The 22868-nt window shown below is 47.8% G+C and overlaps 1 protein-coding gene across 1 annotated transcript; it reads left to right on the top strand.

Annotated features, from left to right (window-relative positions):
- The first annotated feature begins 1219 nt into the window (after nt 1-1219).
- On the top strand, nt 1220-22568 carry LOC135822467 (serine/threonine-protein kinase BRSK2-like). The gene is made up of 25 exons (XM_065335240.1): nt 1220-1729; nt 7398-7759; nt 8364-8458; nt 9489-9574; nt 9795-9873; nt 10366-10427; nt 10657-10767; nt 12587-12620; nt 13099-13167; nt 13564-13611; nt 14137-14235; nt 15544-15578; nt 15920-15986; nt 16392-16501; nt 16885-16982; nt 17735-17939; nt 18368-18415; nt 18689-18929; nt 19206-19332; nt 19700-19757; nt 19966-20008; nt 20480-20545; nt 21121-21196; nt 21605-21715; nt 21967-22568. The coding sequence occupies exons 2-25, from the start codon at nt 7432-7434 to the stop codon at nt 22365-22367; spliced, it is 2697 nt and encodes an 898-aa protein (XP_065191312.1). The 5' UTR covers nt 1220-1729; nt 7398-7431; the 3' UTR covers nt 22368-22568.
- Nucleotides 22569-22868: the final 300 nt, after the last annotated feature.

The following is a 22868-nucleotide window of genomic DNA, read 5'->3' as shown; positions in this document are numbered from 1 at the left end:
TACATGTACATGACATTGTACATGACTAGAATAAATATAATATTATTCGATTTAAAAATTGCAATGTCGTTGATGTACATGCACATGTGTATAGCCTGGGCCGAGGGGAACACTTTGAAGCCCATGAAGGCTTTCTTTCTTGAAATACAGTCATGTACTGTATATGAACAGTCTGGCATACACATACACTGTACATGTACTACCAAGAGTACATGTACATGTATGTCCTTGTGATAACTTTTGATCTAGGCAAATAACTACATGTACATGTATGCAGCGTTTTGATTTTTTCAGTGCAGCTACATGTACAGTCATGTACACAAGACAGAGCTTGGAAGCTTTGTTACAACTCTGAGTTTCACGTATTACTACCATCATCAGGCACAGTCATGTATCTTACTTCTTCTCTCTTCTTACTTCTGAGTAGTGTATCTACATTACATGTAGCTTAGTACAAACTACAAAGTGCTTAGTTATGTGGATCTACCTAAGTCCTTGCCTTGGCTTGGGCTAGATGCATGTGGGATCCGGAGCTGACCTAAACTAAAGCTAAGCCTACCTAAATTAAAAGCCTAAGCCTAAGGCTAAGGTCCTTGCCGGAGTCACACTTCTTTGTGGATCTGGTGTGAGGGTCGGCGTGACACTTTGACGGCCTGATTCATCGCGGTCAGAGTCCTGCATGCGCTCATTGCGCTGGCATCCAAAACGCGCACACGTAGACCGATCTATGCTACATGTAGCTGTCACTACTGTCTGTGTCAGTCGCCACCATGGCCACCCGCAGTGGAAACCTAGTGCCATGCCTGCGCTGCGAGGTCGCACCATTCACCCACGGAAAAATGATGCTGTGTGTTGAACAATGTCCGGTTGTTGCACGTAGTCGTACTCGTAGATCTCCCGACAGTCCGTGCTAGGTAAGTATACTATTAGTTGCACAGAGAAAATACAATGCATGACTGTCGACTGCAACGGCCAGGGCATCGCCCGCGTGTAGAACAAGCCTCTACTTCTCGAGCTGCAGCAAAGGTTCAGCACTGCAACTGCAACACACGCCGCCGCTATCCCTGCGTCTACACCTTGTAAACTGACTGTCTGTACACAGGTACAGCCTACACTACACTACAGTGACTGGAGTCAGTGCACTACGTAGTGGCACGTTCTAGGTTTTAGAACCCGCTCGAAATTATTTTGAGAGCATCATTGATAGAGAAGCGAGCCTCAACAGTCCAGGCGGCGCATAGCTACAATTTGTAGTGGCCTGCTTTTGACTTGGGGGCAGATAGACGACAGCTCATCACAGAAAAGGAGAAAAGACTTCTGCCTGGTACTACTTTCTCTGCATGCTTTGGCGAAGGTCGCGCGCTGTCAGCATTTTATCCAGAGATAGAAGACTGTGTTTCTCTCCGCTCTCATGCGGAGCGAAAGCAGCTGGGACACAAAGTCGCTGAGTGCAAGAGTGATACTGTAGGCATTCCATTCGTTTTGTTTACAATTCACGTACCGGCGCTGTGGTGCTTGGAAGGAAAGATAGCGCAACGGGACAGGGCACGGTTGATGTGCACCATCAGTGTATTACTTACTAGCGTTCACCCAGACTGCTGTGTGTCCTTGGCCCAGAACGCACTCCTGGAGTGAGTGGGTGAGTGTGACTGGTAGTGTGAGGCCATTAGGGTCTGTAGAACTGCTGTTATCTGCCGATTGGCGAAGTCACGACAGGACACGCTCTGGGGTAAGTGGCGGAACATAATCTTTTCAAGTGCTAGTCTGCATGTGCATGTTGTGTCGACTGGCGACTGTCGACGATGTCGTCCCTCCTCCCGACATGTGTCCGTCTGTGTTTGCTTTGCTGGAGTCCCAACTGTACTAGCATACAAACTAGAGTATTAATTTTAGCTTTGCCCCCACATGCCGTGCGTTCTGCATCTGGCACATGGCTCGATCAGTGCTGACAGTGGCCTGTGGAGAGCGGACGGCAAGTTTTCAAGTGGTGCCTGAACGAACAGAATGCAGTGGCTTCATTTCTGTACATAGGCCCTGTTTTGCCAAGCCTGACACTACGAAGTACGATTATTGTTGTGATTTGACATGGCTTTCCTCTAGCGTTCGTCTAAAGTAAAATCTGGTCTGCAAATTGTTGCTGTTTGGGTAGTTTATACAAAGAGATCTGCTTATAGATTTCTGGGATGAGCCATTGGATTTTACATGTTACTCGTGGTGACCGAGTGACAGTTTCATAATGCTGATATTCGTATCATAGATTCTACTTGTATTGTACTAGCTGGGGGCGTCACTGCGTGTACTTCGGTGTAGACTACACCTGGCACGATCGGAAGCCTCTCTCTCTCTCTCTCTTTTCACTGAGGACGTGACACTTGTGCCGTTCGGGTCTGGCAAGAGAGGCATGCAGGAGTTTATTATGATTTCGAGCGTTGCTATAATCTGCTCCCGCTCCGTGCCGATCGTTTTTGACGCGAGCATGAAGCTGACCGCCACACGTGCAGTATTTTGCGCTCTCTCAAACAGGCTGTGGAGGTGTCGCGTTGTATGTGTCCGTACTGTCGACTGTCTGGGGTTTGACGCGCGGTTGCCGTGTGTCTTGATGGGCACGCACATCGTTGTCCTTTTCGTCTTGCCAGATCCACGCAGCGGAGCGGAAGGAAAAAGTCGACAGTAAATACTTGTAACACGGGCCAAGTACAAGTGCTGAGTGAATGATAGAAAGGGTGGTGATCGGCGCGCTCCGTGTGTGTCTGTGTTCAAACTGAATCATGTCGGAATGCTGAGCATAGCTGTACTGATTACCCCACGTATCGCGTAGATCTACACCACCACTTATCACCAAAAATATTGGCCTTTTTACGAACTGTACAAGGCAAGAATGCGAAGAACTGCGTCGTTGCAAATGGATGAACGTTGTAGGGTGCAGTGAAGTGACGATACTACGGCTCGCTTAGAACTAGCTACGACTAGGGGCTCTTCTTGCTTGCGTCGTTCGTGTTGTGTTCGGGGCAATTTAGCCAGCAAGTATGTCAACTATTCGAGGGGAGGTTGCCCGCCTCGTTCATTGCCAGGCGATCAGCTGACAACTTCTGAGGTTTCTCGCGTGGCTGGTTTTGGCATGGGGCGGTCGCTGGTAGTATGCAGAATGTTGGTACCCGAGTCTGTACACCGTCACGGCAGCGTTTGTAGATAATAGACGGGCGTTCAGACGATGTGTGGGTTGCAAACGGTGTGGATCTGTAGACTGCAGTGTGTACTGAGTCTGTAGTGGACGAGAACAACTGACAACTACTTGTTGTGTTGTCTGATTTCGCACTGACATTTGCAGTGAGTCACGTCTGGTTGCTTTCAGCTGATGCCTGCCAGAGATTAGCCACAATAGTCTGGAAGTGTGTGGACAGCAAGCTGCTGCACTTTGACAGCTCCCACACTGTCCTTATCCCATGGCCATACTCACGCCCTGGCCCTGGTCAGGTCGTGGTGACTGAAGGCGACTTTCACAGCATACAATGTCAATAGTAAACGCACAACGCACGACGGCGTCAGTACTATTACTATGAACGACTCGACTCGTTCCCACAGACATCTGGGTCAGCAGAAGTATTCTCCAGGGTGGTCTCCAAGAGGAAATTCATTCACCTCGCATTATGCAATTGTTGACAGAAACAATACTCATTCTAGAGTCCGTCCGGTCTCACGTTGTAGTTGTACATAATCCGAATCGTATTGAATCACATCAAATCATATCCAACCAATGGCACATCGGACGTTATCTCTCTGCAGATCACATCAAAGCAGGCGAGTGGGGAAGGCCATGCTATGTAGATAAGAGAGCCCGCTATGGCCGCCCAGCGCTGCATCTTCAGTTCTAGTTCCACCCCTTCGACTGATAGTGAGAGAAGCAAGCAATGAAGTGAAGGAGGGACCCATGCATATTGTTATTTCACTATTTACCATGCTGGCTTGGGAAACATTTTTACGTACGGGTACTTCATTTCAACTTTCATTGTATGTGTACAGTACTTGGAAGTATTCAGCATCCATGGTAAAGTAGCCACTGGGCATCGCCACCCATGGTTAAGTAGGCGCTGGGCATCGCCACCCATGGTTAAGTAGGCGCTGGGCATCGCCACCCATGGTTAACCCATTCAGCGCTACTGGGCCTTGCCTATGGTACTCTGCATATAAAATGCTAAAAACAGGGCCAATAGCAAGTTCTAAAACTCCAGGGTTCTGGCAACTGGGGTTCTCAAATATTTTGGAAATGATTGCCAAGACTATCAACTACAGGGTGACAGAATCGATACAGTCCCCAAAAAGAATAGCGCTTCACAATAGGGGACGCAAGTTTGCTCGAATGGTGTGAAATACGCCAAATGCGTGAAATTGCAGCTGAAAGATCGCTGAAAAGAGAAGAAATAAAGACTCATAGTGTTTCCAAGCTGGATTCGTACCAGCGACCTATCGTACAAGAGGCAGGATCATGATCCAACTGACTAACAGTGCTTTTACACACCAAACAGTGCCAGAAATCACTATATATCCCATGACGTCTATAGACGTCATCCCGCGCGTGGGGGGCACTTTCAATGACGTCTATAGACGTCATCAGCGTTCAATGGGTTAAGTAGGCGCTGGGCATCGCCACCCATGGTTAAGTAGGCGCTGGGCATCGCCACCCATGGTTAAGTAGGCGCTGGGCATCGCCACCCATGGTTAAGTAGGCGCTGGGCATCGCCACCCATGGTTAAGTAGGCGCTGGGCATCGCCACCCATGGTTAAGTAGGCGCTGGGCATCGCCACCCATGGTTAAGTAGGCGCTGGGCATCGCCACCCATGGTTAAGTAGGCGCTGGGCATCGCCACCCGTGGTTAAGTAGGCGCTGGACATCGCCACCCATGGTAAAGTAGGCGCTGGACATTGTGTGGACAGTAGATTGTAATGAATGACATTCAAGTCACCTGGTAGGATCGAATGAAAGTATTCATGTACGCCTGGCCATGTCACAGACGGGGTTGTCCATTTTTTAGTCATCATGTTGTGTTGCTGTCTCAGTGTCGTGTTGAGTGATATCATGTCGCAGCCGGTTACCTGTGGCCAGTATGATGATGGCATGGGGTTGCATGTTTTGTGCTTGGGGCCTTGTTGTGAAATGATGTGTTGTTTTCCTGTGTTATGGCATTCCCCAAACTGTCTCGTCTAGTCGCGTGCATGTGTGATATGAGCATGCGCGATTTTGTAGTCGAGAGTCCTTTTGTCAGTCTTCATGTTCGTCCCTTTGAGCGTTGTCTCCATTTCCGTATTGTCAATAATATTATGTAAACCAAACGAGTCTTGTCCTTTGTGTCCTGCGTCCCGGGGAACGGAATGGCTGTGATTCCGTTACAGCCTGTACAGAATTACGCTGTGACATTGTACAAAACGCGTCGTGTAGATCTACAATTCATAGGTCGGTACAAACTAGAGAGACACTGGCTTGCTTTTGTGATGTACCATTGGAGTGCTGACTTGGCTGTTTGGAGTCTCCATGGATATAATCAACAAATTGTGCACTAGGCTTCTCCATCCTTAAATTGGACGTACCGGTATGTTAAAAGTCTATACCGCATCGATACCGGTACATGCAGAGTATATCCGTATGGTGTATCTATCGATAGCGGTATGAAAACTGGCAACTATCGATAGTGACAGCGTCTTTGGTGCCAGCTCACCCACACATGCATTGCCAACAGCATTTGTCCGGTTTTTGAACTTCTTCACCGGCGTGAGTGCACTGAGTGGAGTTTTTAGTTGAATGTCTCAATTTGCCAATACCCTGAGACCTATGTTTGGTGGTGGCACTAAGCTGGTATGTGAGTGATGTGAACATCTTCTGTTAGTGTTCTTGCATGTTCACATGGCACACATTGGATAGTGGCTGTGCGCACGGAGGCCGCCAGTCTTCCGCGACAGTCCCATCTGAGCGATGCAGATATGCAAGTCTGTATGTGTAATCTGTTGTCATACACCCTGAGAAATGCATGTACTTGCACAAGTAGCGCCGGATGGAACCAATGTAGTGCAGCATGTACAGGCTGAACCGTACTCGTACTTCACTAACCAGTTACCTTGGTTACCATGGTTACCTTGGTCATTCTGCCCATTTGCGTGCTCCTAGCTACTGACAACGTGCACTGAACAAGCAGAACAGCTGTTTGGTCGCTTAGTCTACTCACTAATAAAGAGCATTTCAGTACGAGGTACACGATTTGACATTAGTGAAGGCCCTCTTTCTTGAAGTGTTTGGGGCACGACCCTACTCAGCTAGTAGTGCGCTCATTGTTGCCTGGACCAGGGAACTTGAATTCTGCATGATCTACTTGTAAATGTACATTGAAACAGAACCAGGCACAGCTGACTTTCATGTGGCGGGATGCCTGGAGACTGCCAGGCCTGAATGTGTTTCCAGTATAAGTTCTTCCTCGTATCTAGTCGCCTGCGTGGTGTCGGGACGCGCAGGGAAACTCAAGGTTGTCCACGCGCTGCTGCTCAGGCTAGCGTTGCCCACGTGCTCAATACTCAAAGCAGTATTCCACAATGGCCACGGGTGTCATTGCTGTTGCAAACCTCTACAAGCGGCATAGCACCAGCAATATATGGGCAAGAAGTGCGTACACGTGTCTGGGCATACTTGACCCGGTTTGGCAGCACACATAGCTTTCCTATCAAGTTGTTTGGTGTCATTCCAGAGGAGCATGAATCGATGAAAATCAGAACTATTCTCTGGACAGGGTACCATCACAATACTGCCAATCGTCCCCGCGCACCGTGTATCATGGCACATGTCTAATTGTTACGCAAGGGGCTCATTCTGCGGGGTGCTCATGAAGTTGTTCGCGGCTCCATTGCATCTATTGTTCTCCCACTTTCGTGTACCAATGTCTGGTTATGGGTAAAGGTGATAAGGTTTGGGGACAATCACGCGGGTACATACAATGCAACGCAAAGCATTGTATTGTGTCTTTGCGGGACACACTGGGGACGTTGCAGCGAAAAGCAACAAGACTCAGTGCTTAGTGTCCTTGTGAAGTTTAGTGTCTAGCAATGATCTTTCTCGTCATGTCGTATTGTCCACCTCGATCTGTTTGAATGCAATGTTCATCTGGTGGTTTTAACTCAGTTTGTATGGCTCCGAGCTAAAAACAAGGGCACAACCTGCCTACATAAGCCCTGGCATCTATACTTCACTTGCTTGTCGCCATCGAATGGCTTAGATATCTCTAGTCTTGGTGCTGATGGTTCCCTCTTCTTGCGCTTTGCCGGCATGTAAGAGATACTCCTGATGGGTGTCCTTTTCAGTCTTTCAGTGCAAATAACCTGTACATTTTTTCTGGACCTCTCATCTGTTGTTTTCTCAGAACTAGTAGTGCTGCAGTCGACTGATGAGCCATCATGCCTGAGTGCCAGACTGCAACCTCGCCAACCTCGCCAATGTCCATTCCGGACGCCCAGCGGCGTGGCCGTGAGTGCTCCACCACGTCCAGTGGCAGCGCAAAGAGTCCGGAAACCGCCGTGCCAAGCAAGCCATCGACGACGTCAACAACAACAGCTACTACCAGTAGACCAGGCAGCGGTGGTAGTGCCAGTGCCGCTCCATCCAGCCGACCGTCCTCAGCACCGGATTGCGGTGGACAACAGCATCGGCGCCATCATCGGCACAAGCAGCTGAGAGCTGTGGGACCGTACCTACTGGGCAAAACCCTGGGCAAGGGGCAGACTGGTAAGGACCTGTTTACATGCCTGCCGTATTTTCCAGGGTATATGCCGCACTGGCGTATAAGCCGCACTGGAGTATAAGCCGCACTGGAGCATAAGCCGCACTAGAGTATAAGCCACACTGGAGTATAAGCCCCCCCCCCCCCCTCCTCTACTTTTTGCCACGAAATACCAACATCTTCCCTATTTATCGCCCCTAATTTGATCATTGGAGTATAATCCGCAACCCTTTTTTGGGTGAATTTTGAGTTTTCAAAGTGCGGCTTATACTCCAGAAAATACGGTACTTGTGGCGTCATCAACATTCTAGTTTGAATAGAGCAGGTATGGGTTCTGGCTTCTTAGTGAATGAGACCAATCCAGGGTCTGTTTCAGGTGGGTATTTTTTTCCTTCTGAGAAGGGACATGCAAACTTCAAATTGGAAACAATCTACTGGCACCCCATCTCACATGCACACCATCTTTGCTTCAATCTATGTTTAATATCTGGCTTATTTTGTTTTTCGAAAAATTCACTGATTGATGATTCATGGCAGCAGTGCATATGCATGTATGTGTCTTTAAAAGGCATCCCCATCAATGATAATGTATCATGCGCTTTTTCTCAGGACTGGTTAAGCTCGCCACGCATTGTAAGACGAAAAAGAAAGTTGCCATCAAGATCATCGACCGCTCCCATGTCAAGGAGTCAGTCGTGCGAAAGGTTAGTACGCCTGCATGCTCGTTCAGTCATCTGTGTGATGTCTTGACATTACCTCCTTTCTTTCTCCGGTAGTGTGTTGGTTGTGCGAAGAGTGTAGTCAGTGCAGAGCCGGCCTGGGCAAGTGCCTTGGTCGGGATATGTCGAACAACCCCTTTATAACCTTGTTGTGCCTTCAAAGACTTGCAATGCTGTCTTTGATCGTTTGCAGCTATAAAATCCCTTTCTGGAAAGGGTGTTACCCATAATCATCTTGAGTCTCTGTATGGCAAAGTAACATTCTTATGACTTTGCCGAGGTGGCTTTCCAGGCAATGTTTGATCACCTGCTGCGATGGGGGTCTGTAGGACAGAACTTGCATGCGGGTTCCTTCGCCTCATAGGATGTTCTTGTTGCCTGTCAGGTATTTATAGTTGTTGTGTGAAGTGTCAGCCAAGGCAATTTTAGTCATATTGTGTGTATTCAGATGGAGACACATCCTTGTACTAGGACAGGAAGTCAGAACAACTGATGGATCTAATAGGCTGCCTATGCACTGCCATTGTCTTTTGTCCAACTTTCCCCTCCACCCAGTCACATTTAGCACAAGGAGTGCCATGCATGTTGCACTTGTATGACTTCAGGAGAGGGAGGGGGGGGGGGGGGGTATACCTTGCCAGGTATACTGAGATCCGTGTGTATGCTATGCACAGCCTACGGTCTGCATGGCCATGCACTCCACACATACTGACATACTGACATACCTCTACTAGTATTAGACCTAATGCATTGTCGTACTTGTATACAAAAAAAATATCCCTGCCTTCTTTGTCCTCTAGTAGTCTAAGGATTGCCCTGCAGCTCCAGAGCTCCTTTATATTGTTTTTTAATTGTCTGATGCACAAGCTTAGTTGCTAATCACTTGCGACAGTGCTCGATGCTGTGGGGCAGAGCCACGTTGTTCCATCGCTGACTTGTGTACAGTGTAATGGTCTGATGTACTATGTTCATATGTGTACATTCATGTATGTGTGTGCGTGTATGTGTTATGTAGGTTGAGCGGGAGATTGTCGTCATGAAGCTTATACAGCACCCGCATCTCCTGAGACTGTTCGACGTCTATGACAACACAAAATATCTGTAAGCAGTGTGGTTTTCTTTTCTGCCTTTAATACCGTACGAGAATACTCTACTATAAAGCCTGTGCCGTTGGATGTACATCGTGTATAGTGTGTTGAATGCTTGGATTTCATGTCTATCTGCTCTGAAGTAAAATGTGTTCAAGTCTTGTTTGTGGCTGCCTATTGTCATAATTTGCCTCTCTGGCTTCATCCGCTCTATCTATTCTGTCCGTGTATAGCTTCCTGGTCCTGGAGTATGTCGAGGGTGGAGAGCTATTTGACTACTTGGTGAAGAGGGGACGGTTATCGCCGAAAGAAGTAAGTCACACACACACACGCACACACACACACACACACACACACACACACACACACACACACACACACACACACACACACACACACACACACATACACATACACACACACACACACACACACACACACATACACATACACACACACACACACACACACACACACACACACACACACACACACACACACACACACACATGCACAAGCAACATAATTATTGGAACTTCTAACGTTAATAATGCATGTGTGTGATCGTGTGGCACTTGGGCATGGCATAGGGCATGATGAATGTAATGGTTGGTGTGTTGTACGATGTCATGTGGTCATGTCATGCGGTGATGTCATGTGCTATGACCTGCTCTTGGTACTGGTGACTTGAAGTAGTAATGATATGAAGGATGGGTAATGAGCAATGAACTGTACTCTTCCTTTCGCCGTTGTACAATCTAGTTTGTCTATGTGCTCATGCATGCGCGTGTGTTTAAAATGCAGGCGCGGCGTCTATTTCGACAGATCGTGTCGGCAATCAGCTACTGTCATGATCACAGCGTGTGGTGAGTTGGCGAGTAATGTGTTTTGGCCGCGGAGAGTTGATGCTCAGTACAATAGGCTCTCGGGTAATAAGAAGAACGCACACATGGAAGACAAAAGTCGCTCTTGATTAATTGCTACTTGTAGAGTTTCATGCCAATGATAGTCTTTAGTTTACTCTTTAGGCACCTTAGACATTCGTTGCATTTTTCACTTTGTGTGGCTCTCGTCCGTTCTTGTTTTTGACTGCAGCCACCGAGACTTGAAGCCAGAGAATCTGCTTCTCGACTCAAAGAATGACATTCGCGTTGCTGACTTTGGAATGGCTAATCTGCAGATTGAAGTGATGAGAACAAGTTGTGGGTAAGTACAGTCGACTCCTGATATAACGAGCACCATTGTGCAGGAGATTTAGTTCTTTAGCCGCCGAAGTTCATTATAACAGAATATGCACCTACACTGTGGGTTCAAACTGGGACATGGACAACGGTTTGCTATGGTCATGAAATTCGCTATCTCTTAGCCTGTCAAACCCTATATATAGGGTTTTCAGCCGCGCGTTCTATCTTGAGCTCTCTTGAGAGCCCACTTGGCTGCTATGGCAACTAGACGCCTGGGCCTACATACGTAGAATGTACGTAGACCCGGGTGCTCGAATGAGACACAGGGTACCAAAACAGAAACAGCCTGAAATTGTACCTAAACTTGTTCCGATTTCGTTTAGTTTTCACAAATACCATCAACATACGGCCCGCTAACGGTATGCCAAATTTCAGAGCTGCCCGGTAAACGGTTTTTGAAATACTCGCGACCCACTTTTTGCTGGGTCCTTGATTCGAGGATGTGGGTCTCCTGTACGGTGCTTCCAAAGACCTGCTGAATCTGCGGCTCCACTGACCATCTTGCTCTCAAAAATGAAGTAGTAAGTTACTACACCCTGCCCTCAACTGCCATACCAAGCGTAGACGATGGTAGACCCGTGTGCTTGAATCAGAGACGATCTGAAGAGTTTGCTGTTTCTGATTCGAGCACCCAATTTTCAAATAAAAAATCCGAAGGAAATACGACCATTTTACTGCGTACTGTAGCTTGTGTTGTAGCGCACCCAGGTTCTGAATTCCTGCTGGTTGGGTCAAGCCAGACTCCCTTCCCTGTTCCATCGCCTCTCCCAAAGTATATTCTGACATTGTTGAGATTTACAGATGAGAAATTTCACACCTGTCAAATCGTTTCTGATTCGAGCACCCGGGTCTACGGTTCTCTTGCTGAAGACCGTGATCATTTTGTTGCTGTTTTCTTCGAGTACGGTTAGTTTTAGTGCAGCGCTGTCGTAAAAAATTCTAGACCCTATATCTAGGGTTTGATTTTTCACGATGGAGGAAGAGCAACTTGAGTTAGTGGAGACGAACCCGGGCGATGAGAATGTTCCTGGCGACCTGGTGTCGACTCAGGATGATGATGTCGATGTTCCAGCAGCGTCGGATGCTCCTGAAGAAGAAGGCGAAGCATCAACAGCGGCTGTCGCAGCTGCCGCTCCCGCCATTGCCGTTTCTGCATCAGCTGATCCACACGTGGATCGGAAGCAGCAAATGCGGCGACACTCGCGCACGTCGTAGGAGCGCTCCTGCTAACATCAATGGCAATGCAGTGAAAATATCAAAAAAACCAAGTGAAACTGTGTGTATTGTGTGCCCAGTTGTGAGGACTGATCAAACCCTTTCTTTAGGGGTCCTAACCCTATATATAGGGTCTTTATGTGTAGCGTTATGTCAAACCCTATATATAGGGTTTCCTGGTGACAGGCTAAGAGATAATGTGAGTTCGTTATAAGTGGAGTCGACTGTTGTACGGATGTCACAGTGTTACCAGCAAGACTTCGAGAGTAGTGTAACAGTTTGATATGCGTTTGTAGCCGGTGAAAACTTTGCAATAAGTGACCAAATTGAAGCTGGCCAGAGACGCAATTGCCTTATAAACATGCGCAGCCGGTGAAATCTCGAGTAACCCAATGCCTGAAAATACTGTACCAGTGAAACGGCTTAGCCTGCCTTCCATGTATCAATGCTTAGTGTGTGTGTGTGTGTGTGTGTGTGGCAGTGCAGCTTGCTAGTCACAGGAGCCACGTGACTGATAGTCAACTCGTCTTTGCTCTTTCTTGTCCACTGTTTGTATCTCCGTCTAGCTCTCCTCACTATGCTGCTCCTGAAGTGATCATGGTAAGCTGTGTGGAATAGTGTGGGTGGTTCAGTGTGGCACATGGCAGATTCACACAACACCGCACATGCTTGACACAAGTAGCACTCTGTTGATTGTTGATAGTGTAGAAATGCACAGAGTTGAAGTGAACAATCAAGCTCCGCTACTTTTCCACAGACATGGGTAGAGTGTATCAATGGGGAGGGGTGGTATAACTATGATTTTACGCAGAGAAGTCCCTGTTCAATTACTAGTCAACTTACTTCATTGCCCGGTTTTATAACTCGGGGATTGCTGTGCAACGGTTGTCAGTTGGAACGGATAGACACTGTCCTCCATGGTCATGCTTGTTTGTGTCTGCTGGTGTGTGTGTGTGTTTGTGTGTGTGTGTGTGTGTGTGTGTGTGTGTGTGTGTGTGTGTGTGTGTATGTGTGTGTGTGTGCGTGTGTGTGTGTGTGTGTGTGTGTGTGTGTCTGCTTGCGTGTTTACCATTGCCAGGGTGAACACTATGACGGTTTCAAGGCTGATGTGTGGAGCTGCGGTGTGATACTGTACGCCTTACTAGCTGTAAGTACAGTGTAACCGCTGTGACAGTACATCTTTAAAAACTCATAGTTGAAACACAATGATGATTCCCCTTTTTACAGTCTGTGGTTTGTACTACTAACGCTAAAATACGATATTCAAACTTCTCTAATACCTGTTGACGTTACTTGTGATGGCGCTTTACCCGCTAGTGTCAGACTGCCAGTGGACAAGCACATTGGTGCATCGGTGTGGTCAAGCAGCATTACATTGCATTGCTGCTGAGTCTGAGAAATCAACAAACACGCGGCATTGCCGTGTTTCGAAGACTTAGTGTTTGGTCTATAGCACTGTTGTTCTCTCAGGAATTCATGGTGCTGCTACTTTTCAGCTTAGAGGGATTTGTTGCCGTTGACTGTTCTATCTGTGTGGTTGTAGGGTCAGCTGCCATTTGATGACCCCAACCTATCCACTCTTCTGGAGAAGGTGAGTGGCAAATGCTGCGGTAACCATGCTGGACGCCATGGCTCTCTGGCCATGATCGGGCATGGAGGAATGTGGCACTGTGTTGTAGCGTACATGTACTATACCGCACAAGAATGGGCTGAAACTGATCGTGCATCTGCTACACTCCAAACCAGCATAAAAATAGTGTCGGTTTAAACTGTGTACGTGATCTTGCACATGCCCAGGCTCACATGAACATACCCCCCCCCCCCCTTCCCTCACTCCCCTCACCCTCACTCCCCTCCCCTCACCCTCACCCCCCCCCCCCTTCCCTCACTCCCCCCCCTCACCCCCTTCCCTCACTCCTCTCCCCTCACCCCCTTCCCGGCTCACTCCCCTCCCCCTCACCCCCTTCCCTCACTCCCCTCCCCTCACCACCCACCCCCACTTCATACACAGTCGTGGCCAGACGGAAATTCAGTGCGTGAGTTCAGTCCATTGGACACGCTTGGTGTTCACTCCGCACCAAGTACAAAAGATGTTCTGCCTACTGTTTGTGTGCAGGTGAAGTTTGGCCACTTTGAAATGCCAGCCTACTTCCCACCAAAAGCACAGCGCTTGATCTTCCGCATGCTGGAGAGGAACCCAGCCAATCGCATTTCAGTAAGTACCAGTGCCATCTGCTAATTCTTTCGCTTTCAATTTCTTTACTTCAAAGTACATGAATAGAGAGTTAGACGGCCTAGAAAAAGAAATTCACACTGAGTTCACGTGAGACTCAGCTGGAGGCCGAGTTTTGCGCATCCGTAGGAACGCCACCACTCTCTATGGATGAAGGGGCAGATGCAGCTCCTAAAGCGGTGGGAGGTGAGTAGGTCAGACCCAACACAAAGACGGCCGTAAACTACTGTACAAGCCATTATTCTAACGAGGCGCATATATAACGATTTCCCAAAATTGACTAGTTTACGTGTACCAAAGGTAACGATTCTCACTCATTCTCAACGCTCAATAGGACAGTATATGTATCGATTTCTGTATAATGATTTCTATTTTAACTGTTAACGACAGATTTCTCCTCGTTAACTCGTTAGAGTTAGCACATCGTTATATATAAGGCTTTTACAGTACCGCAATAGATATCCTTAGCTAAAAAAACGTTAACGTAAACGCAAACCTTTCCGTACTTCGGATCGTTCAAGCTGACTTTTCCCTTAGCACAAAGTACGTTATAGTTGAGACGAAGTAGTCGTGACAACCATGGCGATATGAATTTTCGTGGAAACAGGTGCGGGAAATTCAAAATTTTGAACCAGGGATTAGTTTGCTGTCGTTCCGAAAGAATACCTTGGCGAGATCTTCCACTCTGGAATAGCAAAAGCACGGCGAAAATAAGTTTTCGCTGTTCCCAGGTCCTTGGAAAACCTTTCCTTTCCTCAGGAGTGCCGTGGAACTGGTCCTTCGTTTCCCAGATGGGATAGAGGGTGAAAGGCACGAAGCAGAGGACGCAGACATTGTCAACTGAAAGGCAAAACTCGCCGAAAAAAGCTAAATATTCACAAGAGGAAGTAATCTCGACTCTCATCTCGATCTGGACGTGCTTTTTATCTCCCGCCAGTTACAAAACAATGAGAGTTTTTGCATTTTTTGCAGAATTACCATAACGAACGTCGGCCCGTTATTTTGAGCTCTATAACGTTTTTCCGTTACCCGATAACGTCTTTTGTCACAGCTGGGAGTGAGTACCGTAAAGGTTAGCGTTATCGTACTTTTGCTAAGGATGTCTAATCTGCGTTCACTGTGCTTTGCTTGAAATACCAGCGTGCAGACGAAGGTTTGACATGAGTGATAGTCTACAAAGTATATTACATACACTGATGGTCTGGTGCACAATAATAAGATAGCGGCTGTGGAAGAAATGCCTAGCTACATCATTTCATCTTCTGTCTTTCACTGTGTTCTGCTTTATAGCTGAAGCAAGTAATGAAGGATGACTGGTTACAATGGTAAGCACTACTGCTGATGTAATTGCTTGTACCTGTAGTTTCCCAGTGCTTGCTGCGCTCATTTTGCCCCCCCCCCCCCCCCCATCCCTCGTTCAACCTGTATCACACCCCCCCCCCCTCCCACCGTACCTGAGTATAGTCTTCTTTGAATTTCCCTTGCACCTCATGCCACTTCTATTCGCTTGCTTGTTATTGAGCATCTCTGCTAATTTGGTTAAAAAAATAAAACCGTAGGCTGAGCAGCATTGCCCTTGCCTCCATGGTCATTGTCCTATTTCTGTCCATCAGCTCTGTGTTCTCTCTGTACTGTATGTGTCTACCACACACACACATACACACAGGGACCAGGAAACGAGTGGTATCAACGAAATGCCTGGCCCCGAGACCGAGACGATTGAAGCTGTACAGGTAGGTCCTAGTGCAGTGTATATCTCAGTACTTATGCCTGAGAGAGAGAGAGAGAGAGAGAGAGAGAGAGAGAGAGAGAGAGAGAGAGAGAGAGAGAGAGAGAGAGAGAGAGAGAGAGAGAGAGAGAGAGAGAGAGAGAGAGAGAGAGAGAGAGAGAGAGAGAGAAGGAGAGAGGAGAGAGAGAGAGAGAGAGAGAGAGAGAGAGAGAGAGAGAGAGAGAGAGTGTTTTCCCGAATTGAATGAATGCAGAATGTTGAAGTCAGTGAACATTCGTCTTTTTGGTAGCTTTGGTTTTTTTGTTTACTTGAAGACTCTATTGGGTTGTCTATCAAGTACCCTTTAGCAATTATTAAAGCAATGCCCATCAGTTGATCCGTTTTCTGTTCAATGTGTGGCTCTGTATAGACGTGGAAGCTGAAGGATGGTGAGATCGACGATGACATCTTCAAGAACATGCTGTCGTTTACCTGTTTCAAGGACAAGGACGAGCTCATAGCAGCTCTGACCTGTGAAGAGTGAGTAGTTATGTGTCTCCCGGTCTCTGTGGTGTTGAAGCTCCTCCGTGTCACAAGTTGCTGGCATATTCAATACAACAGGACGCAGCCAAACTACACGCCGAATGCTGCCGCTGCAGCTTACCCTTGTTCAACTAAACAACAGTAGCAAAATTGGTGCTGATAACCATTAGTTTCGATTTTTGAACAAGTCCATTTTTTCTTTGGAATGCAAACAGTGAATGCTTTATGGTTCTTGGCTGAGTCTGTCCTTCATTGTTAGAGCTTGACTGTGGTCGTATGTATGGTACAGTGCATGAGCCGCACAGCTTGTCACTCGTATCTCACCACCGGCTGTGTGACTTACTGGTTGCTTCCACCTCTGATCATGTGTGCGTCTGCAGGCGCAACATGGAGAAGGCCGTGTACTTTCTACTGCTTCGTCGCAAAGGGGAAAATCCCGCCGTGTCTGATGACAGTGACATTGAAGACATCAACTTTGGTATGCTCAGCTTAAAAGTGCATTGCATTCTGTCAATTTCGTTAACTTGTGCTAAACTGATCAATTGCGAGTGGTCTCTAATCAGTTACCTATCACTTGTAGCAGTTCTCGAGGATCTCGTAGTGGAATGCTCAGGTCACTATTTGTGAATCTACCCGACACGCAAGATTTGATTGTAGCCTATTGCGAGAATGGCAATTTCACCCGACCGGGCAATTTGTTGAAGCAAGGCCACTGAAAAAATGAAACAAATCTACTGATTAATGACAGTACAGACTAAAAGCGAGTCAAGACGTCCAGCAAGTACTCTTCTTGCTTAGATTATGGTGGGAGAATCGTGTGGCTACGTCGAAAGTGGTTTAGCCCTCTGAATGGTTGCGTGAATGCATTCTCAAACTGTCAGACCTAGAGATTCCCTAGATTACTGCATGCATTTCATTCGGGACTCTTCATTACCGTATTTCCCCAATTATAAGTCGCACTCGATTATAAGTCGCACCCCCATTTTCAGGTTTGAGCCATATTGTTTTGATATATTCAATTCAGTAGTAACTCATGCTCGATTGTAAGTCGCACCCCTTTTTTACTCTTGATGTTTTGGGTAAAAAGGTGCGACTTATATTAGGGGAAATACCGGCGGTAGGTGTTGCCCTCCTCCAGGCCTCTCGTGGTGCACTTCAGTTCCCATGCAGGCTCTTGTCAGCGGTTGTTTCGTACTGTTTTTTTTGTGCTGTTTTCGTTTCCTTGTGCAGAGCACAATGGCTACCGGTTTGACGCACGGAAGCGAACGGACTCCGTCTCCTCCACACACGAGACGCGCGCATCGTCGGTGTCCTTGGGAAGCTCTTTCAATGGACAGCACCAGCAAGAAGTTCGCAGCGGCAGCAGTGCCAGTGCTGGCAAGGCTGCTCCGGAAATGGCCATGGCTCGGATTAGTGACCAGATGCGCTCCAGAACGTGAGTGGAAAGAAAATGACTTCCAGTGCAGTGCTTGTGTGTGTGTGTGTGTGTGTGTGTGTGTGCATGCGTGTGTACGTGCGTGTGTGTGTGTGTGTGTGTGTGTGTGTGTGTGTGTGTGTGTGCGTGTGTGTGTGTGTGTGTGTGTGTGTGTGTGTGTGTGTGTGCGTGTGTGTGTTGCCTGGACAGTACCTGCTACCAATGCTGGAAGTTGGCTATGACTGAGAATGACCATCACATGACAGTGCACGGTGCTTGTCGGAAGAATGCTGCATGCCGACAGTGCTCAGACACATGATTGTGCTGTTGAGAGCGTATGAAATAGCCGAAAAATGTTGGCAAAGAGTGTTTTCCCTGTGTACCATGAATATCGTTGTCAACCATGTTTCACCTGCCGCTTGTTTGTCTCATTTTGCATGCAACTGCAGACACAGCGACTGTTCACCGTTGTTGAAAGCAAAAACACAGGCAGTACTGTAAGTACATGATAGTCACAGTGATGAAGTGATGATGTGGTCAGTGCATTCACTGCGCCTGACATTTGCTCCGAACTAATACCCCGGGCACTTTTGACCAAGCCAGTGACCAGTGGAGACTTTGAAATGTGTTTGGGAATGATAGAAACATATTCAAATTCGAGATGTTCAAGAGCTTGAAGTATTTCCTTCTTATCAGTATGATTGCATTCTTGTCTCCAAGGAAACTGTTCAAATATTCAAACTGCGTGTGTTTTGCACTGCACACACCAGGCGTGTAACACCACTACCGCCCAACACGGGCGCCGTGCGCCGAGACAGCAGCCCATCGGCAATGAGCTTCTCCAGCCTGCCCGGATCGCCGCGCGAGTCACCGCGCTCCTCTCCGCGAGGCCGCCGTCGCCCCAGCGGCAGTATCCCGCCACCGCTCAGCCTGACGGCCGAACGACCACAGCGCTACAGTGTGGGTGCAGCACCTGTGACGTCACCTGGAGCTACGCCAGCAGCGGGTCCAGTGAGTAGTCCCCGTGTCACTACATCACGATGTGGAACTTTATACGGGTGCCCAGTAATTACTTTTGATTGACACACATACACGCACACGTATGCACGCGTGAAAGCGAGAGAGAGAGAGAGAGAGAGAGAGAGAGAGAGAGAGAGAGAGAGAGAGAGAGAGAGAGAGAGAGCGCACACATGCATACATACGCATGCATATGTAGCTCCTATGTGAACCTGTGTTCATGTCTGACCATATTTGTCTGCTTTCTTCATACTTTGTGTCGTTTCACAGGGATCTGTCTGTAGCCCACTGGTCAGTCCCCCTATGAGCCCACACAGCAACAGTCCAGGTCTGCTAAGACGGCTCAGCCAGGCTTTCATCGGCGGAACACCCCAATTTCATCGCAGGAATCTTGACGGTAAGACAAGTGGGAAGTGAAGTGAAGTACATGTACATGTACTTGTATCGATGTAACTCTCCAACCATACTAGTCCAGGCATTTGGTGATGATTTGTTCATGCATCACAATAATTATGATCTTCCAGTGCAGGCTAAACTGGCTTACCTTTTAATGGACAGAAGTGTGGTAGTAGTATTTGAGCACATGGTGCTGAAACCTGTATCGGTGGGGTATAGAAGATGTGGTTCCTGGACGATATTGGCCAGTGCACATAGTCTCAGAAAAGCATTGCACACAGCTGGTATTGGCAATGTGCACTGTACCAGGCATGTGTCTGTCTGCGGTGTGTTGTGACAACCGTGCTCTGTTTGGTGGTGCCTTGCAGGTCAAGAAGTTACAGCGCTGGAGAGGAACTCACTCGACACACCCAGCACACCAACCACGTAAGAACGTCGCGATGTTCTGATGCAATATTTCACGCTGCCTTCCCCGAATCACCGTACAGGGTGAATCAGTTGACTAGCACGTGTTATAGCAAGTGTTTCCATGGTAACCATGTGGCATGTGCCTTCCAGCTTCTGTTTTTCCTTTGTCCCATCTTCCAGTTCATCGCTTATAGTGAGTATTCTGTATACGCGTGTTATCATGCAGGATCAAGCGTAGCTGGTTTACCAATCAACTTGAGTGTGACGAGGTACGTTTGCCCTCTAACGCTAAGGGCTAAGCCGTGCGGTGTGTATCCACCATTGCAATAATACAATTAATAATAATACTTGTAGCATGCTGTCGGAAGGGCTTGAGCCACTGATGTCTGGTCTTCTTGATGGTAGTCAAAGTATAGCCGCAGAAGTGGATTGGTCTGCATCCATTGCACATGCTGCTTTAGGTTGGCCAATGTTGTTCACCAGAAGAGGAGGTGCGTCTCGAACAGAGTACATATGATATGCTACCTTTGACTTGTCTTTTCACTTTGAATAGACCCAGCTCGAGCCGCACTGTGGGGGTAGACCAGTTGAAAAGCACATGATAAAACAGTTGTAGTACAGTACATGCATCCCACCCTGATTTAATATTGTCTTGTCTGTCTGTCTGTCTGTCTGTCTGTGTGTGTGTGTGTGTGTGTGTGTGTGCGTGCGTGCGTGCGTGTGGCGTGTTTCACGTGCAGATTTATTTCCTAGTGGACCGGAAGGACCTGGCAGCGCTGAAAGCCGATATCAACGATGTGCTGAAGGTAAGGCGAAGGCATGTGTATGTCCCATGATCCTGAGCAGCCACGGGGCCAGGATGTGTAATGAAAATAAGGCACGGTTAAAAATAGGAATGCTTACGGGGTGATGTTTTAGCTAGGAGGTAGTCCGTATTTTCTACAGTGAAGCCTGTCTAAGACGACTACTCAGGGGACCTTCAAAACGTGGTCTCTGTTACCAGGTGGTCTCCTTATCCAGGGTAATTTGACTGGAAATAGCATCGGTTGGTCCTGGTTTCAGTGGTCTTCTAGGACAGGTGGTCGCTTTATCCGAGTGGTCACCTTGACAGGTTTTAAAGCGTGTCTTTGTTTGTATACTGTAAATATACAAAATTTCGGCGCTGCAAAATTTCGGCACTTCTCGATTTTTGACATTTCGGCGGCGATTTATTTTCGGCGTGGGGTAGAGGGCATGGTATAGTGCGACAGATGCTGTGAAAAATTTCATCGGCGTTTTAATTTAGGTGTTTTGGGTCGGTGCCGAATATAGCCGAAATTAAATAGCTGACGAAAATTTGTATATTTACAGTATTTGGAATTTCTGTTTGACTTATCTCCAGGCGCTTGACGTGGATGTCGATACAGCGGGCTCCACACCGACCGTAATCAAATGCGAGTATTCGTACGAGCGCAAATGTAAGCTTGCTACCATTAGTCCTAGTGCTATCCATCGGGATAGGGAGGCATGAAAAGTGGAACGCATTTGGAGATTTCTCATGCAAACGGCTGTCTAACGCTATCCCCATCATTCTTTATTCTCACCATGGCGACTCTCTCCAATAAGATCCGTGGATGCATTGTTGCACTACATGCTTACCCATGTTGCGTGAGTGAAGAGGGTCGTTTCCGTACATTATTGTGTTGGCTATCAATGCAAGGTTATGTGATACATAGCAGTGCCAAGCATGTCGAGATTCTAACTTTGGCACGCATGCCGTGTGAATGCTGCGAGACTAACAGTTAAGCTACATAAGCTGGGAAGCAGTTCGTCACTGCACCTGTAACTTTTTTCTACTCTGGTTGTCGTCTTCCCATGGTCACTAGACAAGCTAACGAAGCACAAGAAGATGACGTTCGTTCTGGAGTTGACTGCTGTTGACGACGTTAAGCTGAAATACTGCCTTACCTACACGATGACGTGTCGCAAAACCTCCGGTAAGCATGTGGGGTTAAACTACATGCTGTGGACAACGGTGCATTTTGAGTGGCTGCAAAACTCCCAGATCAGATCTTGATTGGCTTTATCCAGGACATTGTCTATACCTTACAGCCATCGTAACCATTCACATGTCTACTAAGTATTAAAGTTACTATTAAACTACATGCTATTGGAGAAATTACTCTTACAAGTAGACATTTCCTGGAAGCTGACGTCTTCTCTTGCCGGTCTTGTTTCTGATTGAAAGGGTCTGCTCGCCGTTTCCGTGGTATCTGTGAGCGTCTCCAAGGTTACCTGCAGTCGCGGCCGCAGATGAGCTCTCCGGACGCGGTGAGCGACGACGAGGTTCTCCGTGGCGACGACACCACCGCCGTGGCAACCACCACCCCGTCGCCGGGAGAAGCGGATAGCGCTTATCAGAGCACTGCAAGCCCGGACCAATCTAGCGAGGTAGTGGGCGAGACGTCCCCTGGCGGCGGCGATGGTGACACACCGACGCGTGGCCCGCCACGTCGCAAGCTGAGCAAGCGCAAGAACTTCACACGCACCTACCCGAAAGACCAGCAAGAGGGCGGCGAGTCTGCGACAGCCGCCGCCGCTGCCACTGCTACCGACACAAGTCCTGAGTCAGTGCAGGTTGAAGTCTGATGATCGTGTCTTGCTGGGTGTGCATCGTACAGACAATAACCATGTGTAGCTGGGTGTGTATTGCACAGACAATGATCTCGCGCCTTGCTGGCTGTGCAGCGTACAGACAAGAACATGCGTAGCTGTGGTGACTACACAAGCATGCATCGCTTTGAGTTGGTGTGTTGTTGTAGTTACACAGCCTTGAAGTTGATCTTCTCCCCGCAAGGTGTAGCTTGCAGTTGTCCTTTTCGACTTCGCCGTAGCTGCGAAGTGTTGGTGACTAGAAGTGTGCAGCTCATACTGATGAGCAGGAAGTGATTGCGTCACGATTGCGCAATCTGTGCTTGCGTTGCCAGCGAGATCGAGATTACATCTACACGAATCCCCATCTGGAAATGTTGGCCCGGGTCCTGGATGGGCACAGTAGTGCTGCTCAACTAAAACTGTGACCTTGCAAAATAACTGTTTTCTCTGATTATTTTCATATTGCTGCGATGATTGCAATTTGTGATCACAGCA

This window comes from Sycon ciliatum, chromosome 8 (genome assembly GCF_964019385.1).
Source record: "Sycon ciliatum chromosome 8, ocSycCili1.1, whole genome shotgun sequence".
Classification (NCBI taxonomy): Eukaryota; Metazoa; Porifera; class Calcarea; order Leucosolenida; family Sycettidae; genus Sycon; species Sycon ciliatum.
The sequence above is the reverse complement of the archived record's forward strand: the minus strand, read 5'-3'. Positions and strand labels throughout refer to the sequence as shown.

Coding starts and splice junctions, on each gene's coding strand:
- LOC135822467 (XM_065335240.1), top strand. CDS start 7,432: ATGCCTGAGTGCCAGACTGCAACCTCGCCAACCTCGCCAATGTCCATT. Junction 20,546..21,120: donor ATATCAACGATGTGCTGAAG/GTAAGGCGAAGG, acceptor ACTTATCTCCAG/GCGCTTGACGTGGATGTCGA. Junction 21,197..21,604: donor GTATTCGTACGAGCGCAAAT/GTAAGCTTGCTA, acceptor CATGGTCACTAG/ACAAGCTAACGAAGCACAAG.